At 45.2% G+C, this 24,303-nt stretch overlaps 1 protein-coding gene across 2 annotated transcripts in view; it reads left to right on the top strand.

Annotated features, from left to right (window-relative positions):
- LOC110530138 (spectrin beta chain, non-erythrocytic 1) overlaps positions 1-24,303 on the top strand; it is a 133,574-nt gene that overhangs the window by 42,192 nt on the left and 67,079 nt on the right. The window contains exon 1 of one of the 2 annotated variants that reach the window (XM_021612985.2): positions 4,737-5,309. The exons of the other annotated variant lie outside the window; for it this stretch is intronic. Within the exon in view, the coding sequence (XP_021468660.2) occupies positions 5,114-5,309 (196 nt within the window). The 5' untranslated portion in view covers positions 4,737-5,113. Of the gene's footprint in view, positions 1-4,736; positions 5,310-24,303 lie in introns of those variants that run through there. 2 annotated transcript variants of the gene reach the window in all.

The following is a 24,303-nucleotide window of genomic DNA, read 5'->3' as shown; positions in this document are numbered from 1 at the left end:
CACCTGTCTTTATTACTAAAATGCATATTGTATCCCTCGAGTAAGTGCCCAGGACTGGGTTTCTATCAAGCTAACAGGGGTGGCAGGTAGCCTAGCGATTTAAGAGCATTGGGCAAGTAACCGAATGGTCGCTGGTTCAAATCTCAAACGACTAGGTGAAAGATCTATGTGCCTGTGAGCAAGCCACTTAACCCAAATTGCTCGTAAGTCGCTCTGGATAAGAGCGTCTCCTAAATGACTCAAATGTAACAAAGTATGGAATTGTTTTAAGTTGGTCATACCAAGGGTCATTTGGCTATTTGGATTTAGAATTTTAGTACCCTTGAAAATGCACTTATTTTTATACATTTGATAAAACATTGCATTTGGCCAAATCAAATTGATTTATATAGCCCTTCTTACATCAGCTGATATCTCAAAGTGCTGTACAGAAACCCAGCCTAAAACCCCAAACAGCAAGCAATGCAGGTGTAGAAGCACGGTGGCTAGGAAAAACTCCAGAGAAAGGCCAAAACCTAGAGAGGAACCTGGCTATGAGGGGTGGCCAGTCCTCTTCTAGCTGTGCCGGGTGGAGATTATAACAGAACATGGCCAAGATGTTTAAATGTTCATAGATGACCAGCAGGGTCCAATAATAATAATCACAGTAGTTGTCGAGGGTGCAACAAGTCAGCACCTCAGGAGTAAATGTCAGTTGGCTTTTCATAGCCGATCCTTGAGAGTATCTCTACCGCTCCTGCTGTCTCTAGAGAGTTGAAAACAGCAGGTCTGAGACGGGTAGCATGTCCGGTGAACAGTTCAGGGTTCCATAGCCGCAGGCAGGACAGTTGAAACTGGAGCAGCAGCAAGGCCAGGTGGACTGGGGACAGCAAGGAGTCATCATGCCAGGTAGTCCTGAGGCATGGTCCTAGGGCTCAGGTCCTCAGAGAGAAAGAAATATAGAGAACATACTTAAATTCACACAGGACACTGGATAAGACCGGAGAAGTACTCCAGATATAACAGACTGACCCTAGCCCCCGACACAAACTACTGCAGCATAAATACTGGAGGCTGAGACAGGAGGGGTCAGGAGACACTGTGGCCCCATCCGATGACACCCCCGGACAGGGCCAAACAGGAAGGATATAACCCCACCCACTTTGCCAAAGCACAGCCCCCACACCACTAGAGGGATATCTTCAACCACCAACTTACCATCCTGAGACAAGGCCGAGTATAGCCCACAAAGATCTCCGCCATGGCACAACCCAAGGGGAGGCACCAATCCAGACAGGAAGATCACGTCAGTGACTCAACCCACTCAAGTGACGCACCCCTCCTAGGGACGGCATGGAAGAGCACCAGTAAGCCAGTGACTCAGCCCCTGTAATAGGGTTAGAGGCAGAGAATCCCAGTGGAGAGGGTGGAACCGGCCAGGCAAAGACGGCAAGGGCGGTTCGTTTCTCCAGAGGCTTTCCGTTCACACTCCTGGGCCAGACTACATTCAATCATATGACCTACTGAAGAGATGAGTCTTCAGTAAAGACTTAAAGGTTAAGACCGAGTCTGCGTCTTTCACATGGATAGGCAGACGATTCATAAAAATGGAGCTCTATAGGAGAAAGCCCTGCCTCCAGCTGTTTTCTTAGAAATTCTAGGGACAATTAGGAGGCCTGCGTCTTGTGAACGTAGCGTACGTGTAGGTATGTACGGAAGGACCAAATCGGAAAGATGGGTAGGAGCAAGCCCATGTAATGCTTTGTAGGTAAAACCTTAATCAGCCCTTTCCTTAACAGGAAGCCAGTGTAGGGAGGCTAGCACTGGAGTAATATGATCAAATCTTTGGGTTCTAGTCGTATTTACACTGTTTATTTAGTGCTTTATCCGGGTAGCCTGAAAGTAGAGCATTGCAGTAGTCTAACCTTGAAGTAACACAAGCATGGATGAATTTTTCAGCATTTTTGGACAGAGTTTCTGATTTTTGCAATGTTATGTAGAGGGAGGGAGGGGGGGGGGGGAAGCTGTCCTTGAAACATAAGAAGAGAACACCATAGTATTTGTGAATCTCATATTTAGTGTGTAGCCTAAACGGCCCGAATGCTCCTGATGTTTTCGTGAGAAGACAGATTTTCGGTATGTATCCTGGTCTGACACACACCGCTGTAGCTCGGACACCTTCCACCGTAGATGCGGATGTGACGAGCTAGAGGGGTGTTTGTCAGACCAGGAAACATTCCGAAAACCTGTTTTCTCACAAGTGTCTGGAGTGTCCATGCAAGCTTAAACAAGACTGATTTTGCTGGATTTTTAAAATGTATTTATTAAGGGGGGGGGGGGGGGGGTGGGTGTGTGACTCAAATGTTTATTTTTATTATGCCTAGCTTGATGTGAGTTTTGATGCAATTTCCTCTTCTCCCAAATGGTAAGTCCACCAGTGGTAGTGAGCCATTGCGTTTGAATGCATTAATTAGATGATATAGGAACGGTTTCAGATGAAGGTTATGGTATTTTAAATGATGGAGTATTTAAGTTAAACAGTGGAGAGGGATGTTTTACTGAATGAATAGTGTGTTTGTGTGGAACAGAGGCTCTCCAAAAGGGATTCGTGAGGAGGCCTTGTGATTTGTGCTCCGACCACGCAGGAAATTGGGGCAGCTCGTATAGAGGAGTTTTTCATTCGGTCAATACTGTTTTCCCTTCACATGCAGCTTTCTTTCACTTCAGTATTGACTAAAAAACCACCACCTATCACTGCTCATGTTTACCTTGCTCATTCAACTATCCCCATACATTTACCCAGCGGCGTAACTTTGGTTGTGGTCCTAAAGCACACCGTGCCTCGTTTTGTATCAGTCATTGATAACTGGGTTGGACTGGGTGGGACAAAAATGCAATTTCAGAATGTGGGGGGACATGTCGTCCCCAGTGAAAGTTGGGGCCCCTAAATTTACCTCACACACTCATTCCTCGCAGCACAGAGATACCCAACTTTCAATACACATAATAATATCCATTTAGTTGCCTGGTTACCCAAAGTTGAATTGAATTCTACGTTGGGCAGAAATGATCTTCTTGAATCAGGAAAGTTTCCTCTACAAGCCATAATGTTAATATTTGAACATACTTTAACAGTTGTCTGTGCGGTTGGTCCTTTTGGTGGTAGGAATGTGAGACCATATATCTACAGGAAAGTACAATTGCATCAACTTTTCAAACCACTGGTTGTGAGTTCAGATTTGTATCACCTGAAGCATGCACAGAACCATGTAAACACGTGCAGGAGCTCGTCATGAGTCTCCTGCATGTATTTTCATCTTGTGTGCATTCTTCAGGTGACACATCTGAACTCACAACCAGTGGTTTGAAAAGTTGATGCAATTGTACTTTCCTGTGGATATATTGTCTCTCATTCCTACTACCAAAAGGATCAACCGCACAGAACTGGTAAAGTACTTCAAATAGGATTGTATTCAACATTCTGGCTTGTAGAGGTCATCAGGAAACTTTCTTGATCCAAACGCTAAATTTCTGCACTTAGGTGAATTCGATGCAATTCATCATTGGGTAACCAGGCAAGCATTTAGCAGATACGTATCTGACCTAGTCATACATTTTACATATGGTTGGTCACGGGATTCGAAACCACCTATCCAGGCTTTTGCAAGCGCCTTTCTCCGCCTACTTAGCTACAGATTTCTCATGTATTCCCTCTGGTCCCAAAGAACAACAGGTAGGCATACATAATAACAGACCTGTGAAGAGATGATTTCTAGAGAGAAGTGATACGACAGAAGATCAGTCACTAGGGCAAAGCCGTGTCAGACTGACTGGGCCCTAACCTGGGACTGTTTTTGGTGTATGTTAGGCTGACTGCCCTGTGAAAACCTGTGAAAACCTGTTTAGATATATTACAGTATAAATAGCCAGGAGTAATGGGCCAGCTAGGGGGAATTTGCATGAGCTTTGGGGAGTAGAAGCCTTTTTGTCCCCCCCAAAGCCATGCCTTCCATTTTAAAACTGATGAAATCTCATACCATAAAATGCCTGGAATTCAAGAAAGACCAGCTTTGAAATATATTTAAGGGGGGCTTTGCATGAAGGGGTTTCAGATGGGTGGGAGCATTGTGCTGTTGGACTAGTCTAACAACTATAGATGTCCATTGTCAGGAAGAGCCAAGCAAATGGCGATGTATTGTTTTTTTTTTTTTTTTTTATCAATAAAAGTCTCAATTGTGTGCAATAACCCCTCACTTCAAGTGGTGGGTCAGGTGGACTACATGGCCAAATAATGGAGAGGAAAGGACTGGAGAGACCTGTTCACTGTCTAGGATATTATTACACAGAGCTAATTCTTCCGGTTTTGTATGGCCGTTCAAAAGTTTTAGTGAGGCCCACACACTCGTGTGAGGAGGGGGAGGCGCTTTACCGTGAACTCTAACAGGACGTGTTGGCAGGACACAGCCAGGAAGTAATTTTTTTTGCATGTGTATCTATGATTCAATGAAATATGGGATGTTTTGTCTCTTGATATTACGAATGTGCTTAGAAATGGGGAAGGTCTCGGCCAAGTCTCCCCCTTTCCATTTGGTACAGCCCTCTGCTCCTCTTTCCCTCCCACTCCCCCTTATGGTAATGCAGCTGTGACATCAACACTAAACATAAGGGCTGTGAGTGGCTGCTAAAGAAATTCCAGGCTGCTGGCTCCTCCCACCCCTCCCTAAAGGTTTGAAAGGTGTGCAGTGTTTGAGCAGTCTTCCGCTCATTGCAGGAGTACGGAGTCCAGTGTGCTTTCTCTGAATCGGTGTGTCTCTCTCTCTTCCCCTCTCTGTGGCTTTTACCACTATCTTTCTTATTGTGCATGTTGGAGTGTTGGCAGCCTGCTTGTGTTGTGAGGATGGGGGGGATGATGGTGGAAGGGAGGAAAGAAGTCTGAGGCAAGCGTGATGCTGCGGTGCTGTTGAGCCAGCATTTGACCCCGGGGCTGACTGCTGCAGGATCCCCCCACAGAGGGACTTTTCCAGCTAACCTCTTACATCTCAGCCACCACTGGACATTTTTATTTTAAAAGGGGGAGACCAGCGAACCCCTCTTCACTCCACTTTCCCCAGCCCTTTTATTTTCTACTGGACTGATGGAGCTACAGAGGGCGACCAGTGTGCCTGGCCCCTTGTCCCCAGGGCATCTCTCTCCAGGGTCCCACTCCCCAGGGGCCCTGTCCCCTTCTGGGCCTGGCCCCTCTCTAGCCACCAGCCCTGATCCGGGCTACTCTGCCAAACAGGCTGCCTTCAACTACAACCAGCTGGAGGGCCGCTTTAAGCAGCTGCAAGGTAAGACTAGTAGGGAGGAAGGCAGAGCAGATCCCAGGGCTGTGTTGTCCAGCGTTGCTATGCAGTATCAGGCTCATAAAGACGTGGGATTTCATGGTGGCAGGTGAAGTACTTGCACATTTCAGGATGATGGGGACTTTGTTGTCTGTCTGATAGGAGGTTCCAGCATCCTCCTTAATTCACTGAGCGCTCCAAGATCATGAGGTAATGATGGATGTGCTTCAGCACCTAATGAAATATTGATGAGGTAGTGCAGGGAGGAAAGAGGACTGGATGACAGCTACACGTGTAAAGAGACACCTTTTTAGGGAGACCATGGGGGGGGAAGCAGGAAGGAAAGAGCCATTTAAAAATGTGCCTTTCAGACGAGACCGTACCCACCCCCTTCTCAACACTAATCTTCACCCTCTACCCTAAGCGCTCCCCAAAACACCAAACGACATGGCTGTAGCTTTTGGCTGTTCCAAGACAATGGCAGGAAAGGAGAGCTAAGGAGAGAGGTGTGGAAGGGGCTTTGTAAGCAGCATTGTGCTGGAGGAGAGCAATAGCATCGTGCCATGTTAGACGGTGTTGTGGAACTATTTGACAGTGTAGGAGAGCCCTAGCATTGCCCCGTGTTAGATGGTATGTTTTGGAGCTGTTAACCAGACGGAGTCTCACGTTGCCTTGTTTTGCATCACATTAGAGGATGAAAGAGGGCTTTGATGAGCACACTCCACTGAGCATGCTCCCAACAGAGGGAAGAGCATCTGAGCCTCTCTCTGTCCTGTGCAGGCTGCCTGCATGCCACAGCCCTGCCTGCTCATTGAAGTGTGTTTGGGTCTGTCAGTGCTGCTCCTGTTACCCTTATGTGCAAAACCTAAAGAACAAAGTGGCACCTCTTATCTATGCATAGTCACTTTACCCCTACCTACATGTACAAATTACCTCGACTAACCTGTACCCCCGCACATTGACTCGGTACTGCTACCCCCTGTATATAGCCTCATTATTGTTGTTTTTGTGGTTTAGTTAGTAAATATTTTCTGAACTCTATTTTCTTACGCCTGCATTGTTGGTTAAGGACTTGTAAGTATTTCACTGAAAATCATTGCACATGTGACAAATATACAATTTGACTTCCATCACCCTTCCATCACCCAAGATTGCTGAGATAAGAAGTCGTGTCTCAGTGAATAATACAAACACAGCCTAAGAGCATCTGTTCTCTCTGGCTGTTTCTGTTTGTTGACTCGGGTCCTATGGGCTTGGTTGGTTTATTCTTTATTTAACCAGGTGAGTTGACTGAGAATACCCTCTCTTGCAGCAACGGCCTGGGGGAAAGTTAGTTGTTGACTTGTGCGCCGAACTATGACATACCAGGAGGTCACAACAGGAATTAACATGAGGCAGTGGGTGGCGCAGGGGACAGATGTTCAGAGCAGAGCGCGACACGCACAAACACAGAACACACATGCACACACTTGCCGGCACAGCCAGAAGAGGACTGGCCACCCCTCAAGAGCCGGGGTTTAGACTGGGTTTCTGTATAGCACTTGTCATCTGACATAAAGGGCTTTTTATAAATACATTTGATTGACAGCCTCATGCTAACACCATGTACAGTATGTGTAGACAGACACACATAAATCATTGCAGACGCCAGGGAATGAATGAGGGATATTATTTATGATATTAAGATACTTTATTAGCTTACATAGTAAAATATGTTTGAGATGAGGTGTTAGTGAGTGATACATGTTGCTGTCAGTCCCTTCACGCTGTGGTTCCATTAACATGCTACTGACAGACCGGAGGCCTCTGGACCTCAGACACCCTATGGAACCCATGACTTTTACGAGCCGTTGTCACCGTGAGACTGAGTGTCCCCTGATTTTAATATGAATCCCAGCATCTCTGACGGCACGGAATCTTTCACTCCACACAGAGATATGGGACTGGGAGGTACACCGCCCAAGTATTGTGGCAAGGCTGAGAGTGCAGTGTTGAAATGTGGCAGATTTGGTCTGTCGTTTATTGGACTTTTGCATTAGCTTTCTCTGTAGTTCACAGAAGGGTGCTAACCCAATTAACAATTGTCCCGTTTGGCTACATATGTGTCTGCGTTCAGCATGGAGAACACTAGCTCATGATAAGCGCTCTGTGTACCCACTTCGGTGTTTAGCACTGGACTTGAAGGCACCGATTTTAAAATGTTGGTTTGGTTTCTGGGGCCAGTCCATTTGTAGGGGACTTTGGGGCAGCTCTAATGCCTCACTGAAAGGATTGCTTGGCGCTAAATGTGTCAGTTCAGTGAAACCTCTCCTAATAGCGTTATCAGCCTGGTGATGCCACAGACAGACTACACCACCCCCATGTGCTGTCAGGGTCATGATGAATGAATAACCAACTATTGAAATGGATGACAGGGTGGAAGAGGAAGGAAGTTGGCATCTTTTATTAAAGTGCCAATCATTGCTGCATTCCCAGCGCAAGGCAAACAATGACACAGTGGAGAACCGCGCCTGTTGTGCTGCTTTCATTTTACTGTATATCGAAGTGATGAGGCTGTTAGTTCCCATTCTGGTGTCATTTGTGCCGCAATGCTACTATAATGAAAAACACTATCTGTCAGGTCAAGTGTTTTACTAGTGGTAGCACATACAGTATTTCAGGTGGTAGTACATATTTCAGGTGGTAGTACTGTATGTCTTCAGACTTCACACTACACCAGAAGTCTTATGTCCTTATTGGTGGTTGTGTAGGGATGGAAGTTCTGCTCCCTGAAGGATGGTGTAATATATGAGCTTGGAAGAAAGTGTAAATCCTGCATTTCCTGGAGCTGTGCTGATGGTTAGGGAGGGCCAGATAAACTAATGGCAACCTGATGACACGTCAGGCCTCCCAAAGGTTTAAATGATTGATTTGTCTCAGAACAGGAAGACTCCGATCTTTGCCATTCTTAGAACTTCATTTCAAAATGGCCACCAGCAGGTCCATAAATAAGACAATTACAGCAATGATGGAGGCTGTGTTTATCAGACGTGAGGTAGAAAAACCCAATGCTGCTGATGCTTGCATTGAATTCATCTCTCTATCCATCATTTGACCTCATGTCTGTCTGGCAGTGAAAGTACTGGTGCTATAGGAAATGACAGACATTTGGCAACATACAAAGTGAGTGTGGGTAGTCAAGTCTTCTGGGAGGGAAGAAAAACCTCAAATGCTCTCAAGGGCTGTAGACTTTATGAATATCAAACGTAAGGTCACCAGATGGGTGTGAGGTAGTCATAGTTACACTGTACAGGCCTTCAGGTTCAGTTGGCATAGCGACACTGTACAGGCCTACAGGTTCAGGTTGGCATAGTGACACTGTACAGATTCAGTTTAGGTACAGCTATCAAATAAGTGTAGCCTACCTGTGGTTTTGGAGCTGTGCCATTTGAGGAATGTAGCCAGGTGCCTGGGTATGTCACACATGGCAGGTGTATAAGGAATGAGACCATGTGATGTTGGTATATCAGAGGAATGTAGTTGAGGACATGTATGGTAGGGACACTCTCTCTTAGATAAGCTCGGCTAAACCATTAATCAAGATATTTGTGTGATCATAGATCGAGCAGACGATTCCTTGAACTGGTTCCTCTTCCCCAGATGACCTAATGTTCTCTGTGGATGTGATAAACCCAAGGCCCTATTATCACACTGTAGCCTACATAATGATATGTTCCTAACCGCTGCCCTGAGAACAGCATTGTCAAATACTTTAATGGAATTGTTCACAAGGACAAAGTCCAAACTCTGTTCAAGAGCTTCAAGTAGCCAATGGATGCGAGTCAGGTTCAGCAGGCCTTTCGAGGACAGGCTACATGTTCCTGTCTGATAGGACTGTCTCAACAGACCCATCGGGCCTAGCAGAAAGCTTGACAGGCCCAGGCCTTGGTAGTCAGCGTCAGCATCTGTTCTAAAAAGCTGCTTTTGGCCAGCAGTAGAGCAGAGCCCAACCTGAGCCAACAGTCAACCAACTGCCTCAATGACCCTCTGTTCCGCTCTTGGCTCCAACTCTCTCCAATTTGGAGAAAGTCCACAGGGTGAGACACTGGTTGAATGGAGTGGGGGCCATGTCAGAGGCTATATCTGCCTTATAGGAGACTGACTTACTCCCCTTGAGCCACACTGCGTGGAACCCCCTAAACCCCATCAGGGGACTCCGGATCCCCCTGACAAAGGAGGTCGCATTGGCCCGTCAACTCCAGGCCAATACAGTGTGGCTCAGACTGAGATGACAGGCAGACTCATTCAGCTATCAAGAGAGGAAACAACCCAAGCAACAGAAAAGGAGCAAAGCTCATTGGGATGGCCTGGATTGAGATGGTATCAGTATTGTCAGATGTAATTGGTTGTTAAAGGCCTGCTTGGCCCTGAGTGTGTTTTGGACAGTGGGGTGTCCCTGCTTGTAGTTGAGATGTTTCTTGTGCAAATACCCACGTACACACCCTCTGACGTTTTAGATTGGATCTTTGCATAACTTAGTTTAGTTTGTTGTTTTACAGTAAAACACTGAAATTGAACACAGCGTCTTAAGATAAAGCACTGCCAGGACGATAGTACATCCCTGTTCCCACCCAGGACATCTACTCTAAATTGTGATGAAGGCCCCCAGGACCCCACATACCCCAGCCAAGAGCTGTTCTCTCCCTTACTGTCGGGCAGACTGTATTGGACCATCAGGTCTGATAGAAACGGTCTCTGAGCCTGTTGGTTTCTACAAGTCATCAGACTGCTGAACACTTGAACTGGAGTGACCACATGCTCTGATTCTCCACACCTTAGCACACATGCACTCACTCATGCATGGACATACGCATACATTCATGCTACACATAAGCATACATTCATGCTACACACACACACACACATCACAACTGCTGCTACCAGACTCTTATACTGCTCAGTTTATACATCGCCTCCCCCCAAAACATGTGTAAACATTGGACTATAAATTGTGCCTTCCTGTATTATACTTAAGCAAAAAAATATATTCCACTCATTTACTTTGTTCATATTCTTATCTTTTTTATAATTTATTGTTGTATTGTTGAAGGAACCTGCAAGTAAGCATTTCGCTGGACGATGTATCCCATACAAACGACTAATGCATCTTCAATAGTAGGTACACCCTAGTCTTGCCTGTTCTCCTCAGAATAAACAAACTTTCTGACTCCAATGTCAGCTTCACCAATCAACTGAAGTGTTGCTACATGGGATCCTCTTTCAGGTCACAACGTTTGATCCGTTGAGGCTAAACCTACTACTCTTAACAGAGCAGAGCGAGGCAGGCTGATCTGCTGAATACTCTTTGTAGGCAGAGGCAGCTTTGTTACACTCAGAAGTGGTTCGTCTCAACATGACCTGTATCAAGAGCCTTGGCGTTTAACGTTGTGAAGAAAATAAACAAATGAAGTGGTGTTGAGAAAATGTGTAGGCGGGGCATCCACACTGTCAGTACAGCGACCGTCTTGGTAAGTACCAGGGCTCGAGCCCACATTCTAGCCTGATGAAAGGCATGGGAGCAGGGATTTTGGTCTGGATGCATTGGGAACGTGAGTTTGGATATGTATATACAATCCAGATCAAACAGCCCAAAGCCATGTTTGTGTTAGTTCACTCTCTCATGACTGTTATGAAGACTGAGTTAGGCCAAAGCAGACCAGGCTGGTCTGTCTCTCCAGTACGCTACAGGGTGTGGCTGGAAGAGTCTGTTTTGTGTGTCTCACATGAGAGGGTCTCAGAAAGCCCCTAGTTTCAGAAGCCTCGCTCTCGCGCTCGCTCATATTTAAAGCAGATGTTTGATATAATGAGCTTTTCTATCTCCAGGCTTGTGGGCTTTACCTCTGCTAGAATAGCAGCTACTCACAGCCTTGGCCTCTGTATAGGGGAACATCGGTTATTGTAAGACGGTTCATTTTATACCTGGGTTATCTACAATACTGACAGAAAAAGGAGTGGATGTTTTAGTGGAAGTCCTTAGCTTGTCAGTCAGAATGAGCTCCTGTTACAATATGGAAAACACATTGTCCTAATGTAATATCCAAAGTAGCATATTACACAGTACATGCTGTTTTTGTTTCACTGTAAAATGGGATATACAGTAAGTGGACAACATGATGAACCTGCTCTTTCCATGATCTACTGACCAGGTGAAAGCTATGATCCCTTATTGATGTCACATGTTAAACCACTTCAATCAGTGTAGATGAAGGGCAGGAGACAGGTTTGAGACATGGGTTGTGTATGTGTGCCATTCAAAGGGTGACAAAATATTTAAGTGCCTTTGAATGGGGTATGGTAGTACAGTAAATGCCACGCTCACTGGTTTTTCACTCAACAGTTTCTCGTGTGTTTCAAGAATGGTCCACCGCCCAAAAGACATCAAGTTAACTCGACACAACTGTGCGACGCATCCCTGAGGAAAACTTTCGACACCTTTGTAGAGTTCATGCCCTGACGAATTGAGGCTGTTCTGAGGGCAAAGGGAGGTGCAACTCATTGTTAGGAAGGTGTTCTTAATGTTTTGTGCACTGTGTAGAGCACGTCTAAAAAGCCTCTTGATCCTTCCTACAGGGGTTTAAATGGAGACTCAAACCTAAAGCTGCTGCTTTCTTAAAGCTTGGTCAGTGTGTTTGCTGTGGATTTCTTCTCCATCCCTAAAGCAACAGAAGGTCTAGGATGTGCTCTGAGCCTCTCCTCTCCCTCCCGCGCTCCATATGACGTTCTGACTCTGCCGTAGTCGACTCTGCCTGTCATCCCCGCACTCCACCAAAGGACGATTCATTAAACAGATTAACAGCTCTAATATCTCCTGAACACAGCCCTTGTTCCACATGATGCAGGATTTCAGAACTTCTTGAAACACATGAGTGGAAAATGTTGACGTGAGCGACTACGTAGCTGTTCATATATTTTGGTTCTGCTCAGAACGTTAGCTAGGTGTCAGTCGTGCTTGAAATGATGACTAATTCATTGCTTGTAGTATTTATTGTCACTCTGAGAATTGTGCCGTATTCCCAGTGAACAGCATCGTGTTTAACTACATCAGAAGGCTTGTCTTACTCTTTTAGCTAGTACGGTGTTCTGTCTTTGATCAAACACACAGCTTTAGATGCAATATTGGACAGTAATTTGTGGACTTAAGCTAATCATACGCTGCATTCTCAGTCGTATCTATTGCCCTAGGCTCTTCTCTGAATGACTGAATAGTCATCTAGGAGCCAGCTGCAAAAATTATGAACAAAGTTCACTCACAGATGTGGTTATGGAAGAGTTTACAAGAAACACTTTATACATTATTTCATTTTTCAACTGGAATCCTGAGTGTATCAATTGAGTAGTAAACTAACAGGAATGATATTTCCCTTGAGGCCACACAGCTCTCGCTGTAAATCTCCTCTTAGCTCTGTACTAATACAGTGAAGGGAGACTGCAGTACTGCTCGACCAGCCGTGACGTACAAACCTGACCGGAAAATGCTGTCTTTGTTGATTGGTGGCTGTTTTTATGATTAATGCTATCTGGGATCCTTTGGACTTGCGTACCATAAACCCTAACCTTAACTCTTACCTTAGCCATTTACAATATAATCTTCAATGGAGTTAGGGACATCCTAAGGATCCCAGATAGCAAGGACCCAATTTTTATATTCCTGTTAAGTAAATTAGGGCCCTGTTGAGGGGCCTGCCAGTTTGTCTGTCTGTTCGACAGTGTCCCAGCTATGATGTGTGGGCCCAGCAGAAAGGGCTTTGACACTGTGGCAGCCTGGTTTGTCCTTCAACTGCTCTGTCTCGCTGGTACCCTGCACGGAGCAGGAAGTTGACAAATTACAGATTTATAAGGGGAAACACTGTAGCCTACATTAGAGGCAGGCCGGGATAAAACATTTGAAAAGATTTCCCCAGGGGGGTGTGGTTGTATACTTGGTTTAGATGCAGGGGGGTGTGGTTGTATACTTGGTTTAGATGCAGGGGGGTGTGGTTGTATACTTGGTTTAGATGCAGGGGTGCACAGCTGTGTCCTGTAAAACAGCACTCCCTAGTTGGACAAGCAGGGTTGTGTAAAAAAAAAATATATATATATTTTTTTTTTCTCCAATTCGTTCCAGTCATTGGCAGCAGAGAAGTGTTAAGAAATGCGGCCAAAGGAAGTGTTGGCTTTGGGGATGACCAGTGAAATATACCTGCTGGAGCGTGTGCTACGGGTGGGTGTTGCTATGGTGAGCTGAGGTAAGACGGAGCTAGTGGGTTTGGCGACGAATATGTAGTGCGGGCCAGCCAACGAGAGCATACAGGTTGCAGTGGTGGATAGAAAATGGGGCTTTGGTGACAACACGGATGACACTATGATAGACTACATCCAGTTTGCTGAGTAGTGTGTTGGAGGCTATTTTGTAAATAATATCGTCAAAGATCGGTAGGATAGTCAGGTTTACGAGGGTATATTTGGCAGCATGAGTGAAGGAGGCTTTGTTGCCAAATAGGAAGACAATTCTAGATTTAATTTTGGGTTGGAGATGCTTAATGTGAGTCTGGAAGGAGAGTTTAGTCTAACCAGACACCTAGGTATTTGTAGTTGTCCACATATTTTAAGTCGGAACCTTCCAGAGTAGTGATGCTAGTCGGGCAGGAGGGTGCAGGCAGCAATCGGTTGAAGAGCATGCACTTAGTTTTACTAGCATTTAAAAGCAGCTGGTGGCCACGGAAGGAATGTTGTATGGCATTGAAACTTGTTTGGAGATTTGTTAGCACTGTGTCCAAAGAATGGCCCGAAGTATACAGAATGGTGTCTGCTTGGAGGTGGATCAGAGAATCACCAGCAGCAAGAGCGACATCATTGATATACGCAGAGAAAAGAGTTGGCATGAGAATTGAACCCTGTGGCACCCCTATAGACTGCCAGAGGTCCGAACAACAGGCCCTCCGATTTGATGCACTGAACTCTGTCTGAGAAGTAGTTGGTGAACCAGATGAGGCAGTCATTTGAGAAGCCAATGCTATTGACTCTGCTGATAAGAATGCGGTGATTGACAGAGCCGATAGCCTTGGCCAGGTCGATGACGACTGCCGCGCAGTACTGTCTTGTATTGATGGCGGTTATGATATCGTTTAGGACCTTGAGCGTGGCTGAGGTGCACCCATGACCAGCTTGGAAACCAGATTGCATAGTGGAGAAGGTACAGTGGGATTCAAAATGGTCGGTGATCTGTTAACTTGGCTTTCGAAGATTTTAGAAATTTTAGATTTTAGAAAGACATGACATGGGTCTAGAGTGTCTCCCACATTGAAGAGGGGGATGACCGCGGCAGCTTTCCAAACTTTGGGGATCTCCGATGATATGAAAGAGGTTGAACAGGCTAGTAATAGGGGTTGCAACAATTTCAGCTGATCATTTTAGAAAGGGTCCAGATTTGTAGGGATCCAGATTTTTCAGCTCTTTCAAAACATCAGCTGTCTGGATTTGGGTGATGGAGAAGCGGGAGGGGGGGCTTGGGAAAGTTGCTGCAGGGAGTGCTGAGCTGTTGGCCGGGGTAGGGGTCGTCGGGTGGAAGCATGGCCAGCCGTGGAAAAATGCTTATTGAAATTCTCGATCGTAGATCTATCGGTGGTGACGGTGTTTCCTAGCCTCAGTGCTGTGGGCAGCTGGGAGGAGGTGCTCTTATTCCCCATGGACTTTAGGATACAGATCCTTTAGTGTCCTGCATGCTTCCTAGACAAAACAACTGGGTTTAGTATATGCCCCTTCGTCTGTTGGGAACAGTAGGAATTGTTCAAAAGATAGGCACATTTTTTCATTGACGAATACGCCACTAAACATCTTAGTTAATGTAAAATTGCAGGTCTAAGATCTCTTTGGCAAAAATGTCAAAACTAATGACAGATTTCTTGAGTTAGCTTAGATTAATTCAGACTATTTTGAAGAAGTGTATGCTGGCTATGGCGTCTCAAAATTGACAAATAGTACTATTGCCAGTTTTTCTAGTTTTTCAGCCAAGCTCTCTTAAGGGAGCATGCGAGTACACTTTACAACGTAACTCAATGTTTATTTTGGTATACCGTCTGTGTATTTTGATGAGTTGTCTCCAGGACAAAGTCCCACTTCCTCCCAACCAGATGCAGATATAAGTAATCCACAGTTTGCTAACAATAATCTGGGACGTGGCACTGGGGTGCTGCGCCACAAACAGGGTGAGGTTGTTAGGCTGCTGCTAGCTTCATTTACCACCGCTGCCACCCCTCTTTATTCCTCTGTTCATCCTTTTACCCTTTCCTCTCACCATCATCCTTCTCTCATGCGAGGTCAGGGGTGTCAAACTCATTTGGCCCCGTGGGCTGCATTCGGTCTTCAATGAGTTCGAGGGCCTCACCTAAAATGTGCAAAAAATTGTCCTCTATCCATCGTTATATTATTATACTATTTTCGATGTTCCCGTACGATCTAGCTTTCATGCCGGTGATTATTAGCTAGCTGGACACAGTCCAGAAACTATATGAATGTAGGTCCATTATCATTTAAACAACCGTTTATTTTATTACTCAAAACACCCGCGGAACGGATTGGAGGCCCTCGCGGCCGTATATTTGACACCACTGCTCTAGATTCTAGATGAATGGGACACTAATAGGCTATGGCACTCTTTGCCCCAGGATTACGGTGGTAGCATGCCTAGAGAAAGTTCATCCTAGGATACAGATCCTGATTTTTGCCAGCTCATTTAATAGGTATTGGCATCATTGTTCAGGAAAGGTCATAAAGGCATATTACATTTGGCTGCAGTAGCCTACAGACTGCTGTTAAATGAAACAATGCAGTGTTGATTAGCTCTGTATTCTGGTGAGTGAGACACAATGTGACAGTGTTTTCCTGTGACTGGGTTAGCCGGCGGTCACCGATGGCCTGGCTGTCCCCTAACAAACCGCGGCAGAGAGCTGCTCCAGGCGTCAGTATCATTGGACGGACAGGCAGAAGGTCGTTCCGCCAGAGAGAGAAAGACGTATGTTTCTGGAAAAAGGGAGAAAAATGTAATTTGTTCAGTTTTTTTTTGTTGTCTGAGGGCGATAGTGACACATGGTCTGTACCGTACATTCCCTTCTCTCATTGTGTCAGGTTTCTCAGCACCAGAGATACTGTGTGGGCAGAAGATTCAGAGAGGAGAGGAGTAGCTACTAGCTAGATTTTCTGGCACAGTCTCAGCAATGTGGCCACCCCCCAGCCATGCCAGAGGCAGCTTTTGTTATTATTATTATTATTATTGTTGTTATTAGCCACACACAAGCAGTGTGTTAAAGCCACTGTAAATAGCCCCTGCTGTTGGTTCAGCATCATTGATAAGCCACAGAGTAATTTTAAGAGTCCTCCTGATGTTGAGACTATCTAGCAGAAGGAATTCCTTTGTAGACAATCAGCACCGTGAGCAAACCTTTTCTGTTACTGCCTCTACAAACAGGCTTATACAATAAGTATTTTATGATTTTAATTTCATTTTATAGGGTAAGCAAGCAATTGCATTAGGCTAAAATAGAATTGTTCCATCTCATTCCCAGAGGCCTGGTCTGTGTTCTTTCGATTTTCAGTTATAGCTTTTTAGACTTTTGGCGACCAACAACATTTTCCATTTTCTCCCACTGCAGTTTCTTTCTCTTAGCTCACTGACTTTACTTTAAATCCTTTCACACTTCTCTGCATCACTAATGTAACAGCTCATCTTGGCTGTATAACCTCCTCCCTCTGAAAATCTCCTTAGTTGTGCTCCACTGAGCTCTGAGAGCAGGAAGTAAGTCCTCGTATGACCAGGTGGACTCTGCTAAATGTCCCTGTGATGAAATATTTGGCTCAGATTACTGGTTTTTCGAGTCATCACCAGCCGGGAACCCTAACGTATCCAAACTCATCCAGTGTCCCTGAAAGACGTGTCATTTAACAGAGACCTCCTGTTTTGTCTGCATTGTCTCTCTTCGTTTGACACCTGTTTGGAATTGGGGACCTTGGACTTGGATGTCCTTTTCCGTAGTTAATTACCTCAGCTCATTTTGGATCTGTTTCAGTGATTTGTCATTATTCACTCACCTGAGGCCCTGCAGAGGCCTTTTTTTTTTTTTTTTTTTTTTTTTTTTTTTTACTTCCGGTGTCTGTGCGACTGCACATACACATTCCACAACCTTTTACTGAGGAACCAGAGAGCTGTGACAATATCCATCTGTCATTTTGTCTTTTATTTATCTTTCCTAGTCCTTTTCTTTTGCTCTGGTACCTAAGGCCACATCTTTTCCAGGCAGGGCTCTAAAGTGCACACATTTTGGTCACATATGCTGCCAAATATTTTGCTGTGCGACCAGTAGTTTTATTTTGGGAGCACTGTGATAAGGCTTTGCTGTACCGTTTTGGAGTGCCCTTGAGAAACGAGCGTGTTCAGATTTGTTAGCTTCATGGTTGCACCATTACTACAGCCAAAACAGCTTGCTTCTAGACCAACCAGATTAAAAGATGTTGTGCCAATAATAAATAGGTTACATTTGTATCTTCCTATAGTGGTCGCTGGGACCGCATTTTACATTCATTAACCACATGGGCGGTTCTAAAACTACTTGTGTGCCGTTAACCATTTGTTTACACTTTTCAGTCACATTACCTCATTTGCTAGCTAGTTGGCTAGCTAGCTAACAACCTGGTAACTTTACCAGTACATCCAAACATTTGTGGACACGGAAAGAAGGGAAAAGGGGGGGGGGGGGGGGTCAATTGTACAACTGAAATGGAAAGGAAACGGGATAGCGGAAAGGAAACGGGATAGCTTCTTTAGGAGATCAATGATCATAGCAAAGAATGAATGACAGATATCTTGTACCTCATCACAATCCTGATGTTTCTAAAGAGATCTTGTACAGTTTTCAATGTAATGCATCTCAATTGGAATATTATGCTTTTACACAATGTAGAAACCTAATATTCCTCAAATGGCTTTGTAATTTCGATGACTGGTAATATCCAGATTTTTGCTTTTATAATAAACTGTCTTTACAGTGTTACAGCACATGTGCTTCAAAAGTTTCTAGAATTTGTATAGGCACAATATAGGCTGCATTTTAATAAATTCAAAACATCTATTTTATTTTCTGTTGCTCCTAAACTTCATGTGGTGCTCCTAAACTTCATGTGGTGCTCCTAAACTTCATGTGGTGCTCCTAAACTTCATGTGGTGCTCCTAAACTTCATGTGGTGCTCCTAAACTTCATGTGGTGCTCCTAAACTTCATGTGGTGCTCCTAAACTTCATGTGGTGCTCCTAAACTTCATGTGGTGCTCCTAAACTTCATGTGGTGCTCCTAAACTTCATGTGCTGCTCCTAAACTTCATGTGCTGCTCCTAAACTTCATGTGCTGCTCCTAAACTTCATGTGCTGCTCCTAAACTTCATGTGCTGCTCCTAAACTTCATGTGCTGCTCCTAAACTTCATGTGCTGCGCCTAACTTTCTAAAGTTGGGAGCAACAGCATTTAAAAAAAATTTGAGCCCTGCTTCCAGGCCTGATAGTTTGACTTTGCATTGCTATTGCTATTCAGTGTTTCCCCTATATTAATTTCAACCTGGACTCGGGTAGGTGTAACATAGTAGACAAATTCAGAACCCTCAAATTAGTTTGATATGTTAAGTATGCTATGTATTAATTTGTGGCTGTTCATCATCCATTTCACGTATTACAATTTGGATGATATTTTACGTATTACAATTTGGATGATACGTTACGAATTACAATTTGGATGATATGCTACGAATTGCAATTCGTACGATAAATTGTGAATTTAAGAATTCCAATTTCTTGTGGCTAACGTTAGCCCCCCCACTGCCTATCAACAGTCACATGCAATAAAACAACTAGTCTCATACTAATAGGAGGACTTAGCATGTCACCTTTTAGGTATTTTTCAGTAGAATTCATGTAAGTAGTTGACATTGCCCGCACAGTTCTATGATCAGGATGCCGTACAGAGTGGTTGTCCACAGATTGGTCTGGTCAGCAGTCCTGATAGTTTGGTAGACCTGTGGTTTGTGGGTCTGTGATTGTGGTCTGTGACTGCTTGTTGTGATTGTGGGCGGAGGGGATTACGGTTTGTGCTCTGCAGGGCCAGAGCTCCGCTGCAGATTGCGATAAGGAGTTCTTGTGCGTGTGTGTGTGCACACTTGAGCTTGTGTTTGTGTGTGCCTGAGCATGTGCAACCGTACGTGTGTGTGTGTGTGTATATATGTACATCTGTTGAGCGAAGGTTTCCCCTTCCTGTGTTCTGTTCTGGGCCAGATGCTCTGCCCTGCAGGAAACCCTGTTTACAGACACTCGAGACATGTCTAGCTCCACCCATATTCTCCATCTGTCTCCATCTCAGCTTCATTAAGAACACACATTTATTTTAGATGTATGCCCTTTTGTACTGCAGCTGATTGTGTCAATGTGTAATTACAACCTTGCCCGGCACACAGGGTCATGTGTCACACAGGGTCATGTGTCACACAGCAAAATGTGTAATGTGAATGAACTATTTTACTTTGTTTTGTTATTGAAGTTACCTTTTGATTCTGGTCCTTGATACTTTTATTTGGAATATTATGTGATGCTAAGCTTATCTAGCCTCTTCCTGATTTCCAAAGCCTTTTTCCTGATTCACAAAGTCATGACTAGCCAAACCTAACATAGCAGGCGTAAAAAAAATCCTGAGCAGAGTTCCCACATCCGGTTTTCAGCAGAAAAGGAAGCTAAGTTGAATTAGCTGTATCCCTGAACCGGATGCATCCGGTTGTTGGAAACTCCGCTAAGCCTATGAATAGCCTAATCTCTTGTAAACAGACTACATAAACATAAATTGTACTGTAGATCTGTCACAGTACAAATGGAGTTCAGCAGCGTTGTGGTGCTTGGCTTTGTCGTCACTGGTTATTTGGACAATTTCGCAGTGTGTAGTATCTTTTGAATTTCGGAAGGGGAGGGGACCTTTGGTTGATTTTTAAGGCAGCTCCTCGGTTATCTCTGATTCAGAGGGGTTGGGTTAAATGTGGAAGACAAATGTCGGTTGAATGCATTCAGTTGTGCAACTGACTAGATTTAAATCTCTTCTGTTAACATGTATGGTCCCAGAACTTAACTGAGCGTCTGACCCAATTATGCAAGCCTTTAGTTCTGGGTTAACCAGTCTCACCACACACGGCCATGATCTAACCATGCAGCACAGTGTCCCAGTGAAAGAGCTGAATGTTAGTTAGCTCGTTAGCCCAGTCGGTGATAAGGCCTGATGCAGTCAGATGCTGCTTTGCATGTCATGGTGGAGAACACTGGCTGCGTTGTCTCTGTGCTGCTCTGACTGGCCCCACACAGCTCCCTCTGTCTCCCTGCCTCTGACTGGGCCTCCACAACGGGACACACTGCTCCCTCTGTCTCTCTGCCTCTGCACTGCTCGCTGGGCACTGCGACTCATGAAAACCACGAGGACCTGGGGCACTATCTACTGTAATTTCTTTTGGACCAGGCTGTCAGGCCGTTGGACAGTCCTGTGAAGACGTAGCCTAGATAGAGCGAGCTGTTTGGCACCAGGGTTTAACCTACATGCTCTCACAGTCTGCTGCTGCTTTATTAGCAGTCTGGTCACGCTGTGATGTCACAACGTCCTCTGAGCTAATGGCTGGCCTGGAGCTGGAGGGGAGAGTGCATTAGTGCACATTGTTAACGGGTGTCGTTTCTTACAGTCTGCGAGGAAGAGACCCACCCTGATGGAGGGAGGTTGTGAAACTTCCTCTCAAAGCCAGATTTCCATGGCAACAGGCTTTGACTTCATATGAGGAATAGCTTGCGAAGCTGTGTGTGTGTGTCGGCAGCAGGTATGGGCTGACCGGTGTGGCTGGTTCTCTTGGCCCAGTGACTGATGTTTATGGGCTCTGCAGTAGGGTGAGAAGCTAGACCACCCGTCCTGCATGGGAACACTAAATTAGAACAACCCTGTGAGAACATGACCAGCTAACAGCAAATGGCACGTACAGTAGGCCTACAGTATGAGGCACAGCTAGCTCACATTAGACCAGCGTATATGTAAAATCAAATCACATTTTATTGGTCACATACACATATTTAGCAGATGTTCTTGCGGGTGTAGCGCAATGCTTGTTCCTAGCTCCAACTGTACAGTAGTATCTAACAATACAGACAAATCCAAAGTAAAAGAATGGAGTTAAGAAATATACAGTATCAGTCAAGTTTTGAAACACCTACTCCAGTGTTTTTCAGTATTTGTACTATTTTATACATTGTAGAATAATAGTGAAGACATTAAAAATATGAACAGGATAATGACCCAACACACCTCCAGGCTGTGTAAGGGCTATTTGACCATGAAAGGAGGGTGATGGAGTGCTGCAGTAGATGACCTGGCCTCCACAATCATCTGACCTCAACCCGTTTGGGATAAGTTGGATCGCAGAGTGAAGGAAAAGCAGCCAACAAGTGCTCAGGAAATATTGGAACTCCTTCAAGACTGTTGGAAAAGCATTCCAGGTGAAGCTGGTTGAGAGAATGCCAAGTGTGTAAAGCTGTCAAGGCAAAGGATGGATACTTTGAAGAATCTCAAATATAAAATATATTTTGATGTAACACTTTTGGTTACTACATGATTCAGTAGGTGTTATTTCATAGTGTTTGATGTCTTCACTGTTATTCTACAATGTAGAAAATAGTAAAAAAAATAAAGAAACCCTTGAATGAGTAGGTGTCCAAACGTTTTACTGGTACTGTATAAACATTAGGATGAGTAATGTTGCAGTGGCATTGACTGAAATACAGTATATACATATGAGCTAAGCAGTAAGAACACATTTATTAAAGTGGCCACTGATTCCATGTCTTTGTCTATAGGGCAGCGGCCTCTATAGTGCAAGGTTGAGTAACCAGGTGGTAGCCAGCTAGTGATGGCTATTGAACAGTCTGATGGCCTTGAGATAGAAGCTGTTTTTCAGTCTCTCAGGCCCAGCTGTGAGGCACCTGTACTGACCTCGCCTTCTGGAGCGTAGCGGGGTGAACAGGCCGTGGTTCGGGTGGTTGTTGTCCTTTGGCCTTCCTGTGACATTGGGTACTGTAGGTGTCCTGGAGGGCAGGCAGTGTGCCCCAGGTGATGCGTTGGGCAAAGCGCACCACTCTCTGGAGACGCCTGCGGTTGCGGACGATGCAGTTACCTTATTAGGCGGTGATGCAGCCCGAGAGGATTCTCTTAATTTTGCAACTGTAAACGTTTGTGAGGGTCTTAAGCCAAATTATTTTTAGCCTCCAGAGGTTGACGAGACGACGCTGTTGCTCCTTCACCACACTGTCTGTGTGGCTGGACCATTTCAGATGGTCGGTGATGTGTATGCCGAGGAACTTGAAGCTTTTCACCTTCTCCACTGCGTTCCTGTCAATGTGGATAGGGGTGTGCTCCGTCTGCTGTTTCCTGAAGTCCACGATCATCTTCTTCGTTTTGACGTTGAGGACGTGGTTATTTTCCAGGCACCACTCCGTCGGGGCCCTCACCTCCTCCCTACAGGTTGTCTAGTCATTGTTGGTAATCAGGCCTAAAACTGTTGTCTGTAGACTTGATGATTTGAGTTGGAGGCATGCGTGGCCACGCAGTCATGGGTGATCAGGGAGTACAGGAGGGGGCTGAGCACACACCCTTGTGAGGCCCATGTGATGAGGATCGGCGAAGTGGAGGTGTTGTTTCCTACCTTCACCACATGGAGGTCGGCCCGTCAGGAAGTCCAAAACAGAGTTGCACAGGCCAGGGTTCAGACCCAGGCCCCCGAGTTTAATGAGGATGCTTAGAGGGTACTATGGTATTGAAGGCTGAGCTGTAGTCAATGAACAGCATTCTTACATAGGTATTCCTCTTGTCCAGATGGGATGGGGCAGTGCGATTGCATTGTCTGTGGATCGATTGGGGCGGTATGCAAATTGAAGTGGGTCTAGGGTGTCGGTAAGGTAGAGGTTATATGATCCTTAACTAACCTCTCAAAGCACTTCATGATGAACGACGTGTGTGCTACGGGGCAATAGTAATTTAGTCCAGGTATCTTTGCTTTCTTGGGTAGAGGAATAATGGTGGACATTTTGAAGCATGTGGGAACAGACTGGGATAGGAGAGATTGAATATGTATACACTCCAGACAGCTGGTCAGCACATGCTCTGACGACGCGGCTAAGGATGCCGTCCGGGCCGGTAGCCTTGAGGGCTTAAATGTCTTACTCACGTTGGCCATGGAGAACGAGAGCCCACAGTCCTTGGGAGCGAGGTGTTTTGCTTTTCTGGGAGCAAGACGTCGGTATCCGACGTGGCTGGTTTTTCCTTTGTAATCCATGATTGTCTGTAGACCCTGCTACGTACATCTCGTGTCTGAGCTTTTGAGTTGCGACTCTGCTTTGTCTCTACTTAGGTTTTGCCTGTTATTGCCTTTCAGAGGGAATAACTATGCTATTTGTATTCAACCATATCCCAGTCACTTTGCCATGGTTAAATGCGGTGGTTCGCTCTTTCAGTTTTGTGCGAATGCTGCTATCTATCCACGGTTTCCTATATACACCGTGTCAGTGTAGACATTGATGTTATTCTTAGAGGCTACCCGGAATATATCCCATTCCGCATGATCAAAACATGGATTTCGATTGGTCTGACCAGCGTTTAATAGACCTTAGCACGGGTACTTCCTGTTTGAGTTTCTGCCTAATAGGAAGAGATGAGCAAAATGGAGTCATGATCTGATTTGCTGAAGGGAGGGCAGGGGCGCGGGCCTTGTAGGCATCCCAGAAGTTGGAGTTGAAGTGGTAGACTTGTAGCAGTGTGAATACTACAGTCCATGTGTTGATAGAACTTTGGTAGTGTTTTTCTAAAATCTGCTTTGTTAAAATCCCCAGCTACAATATATGTGGCATCAGGATATGTGGTTTCCAGTTTGCACAAAGTC

This window comes from Oncorhynchus mykiss, chromosome 1, assembly GCF_013265735.2.
Source record: "Oncorhynchus mykiss isolate Arlee chromosome 1, USDA_OmykA_1.1, whole genome shotgun sequence".
Classification (NCBI taxonomy): Eukaryota; Metazoa; Chordata; class Actinopteri; order Salmoniformes; family Salmonidae; genus Oncorhynchus; species Oncorhynchus mykiss.
This window is presented reverse-complemented; position numbering and strand designations above follow the sequence as displayed.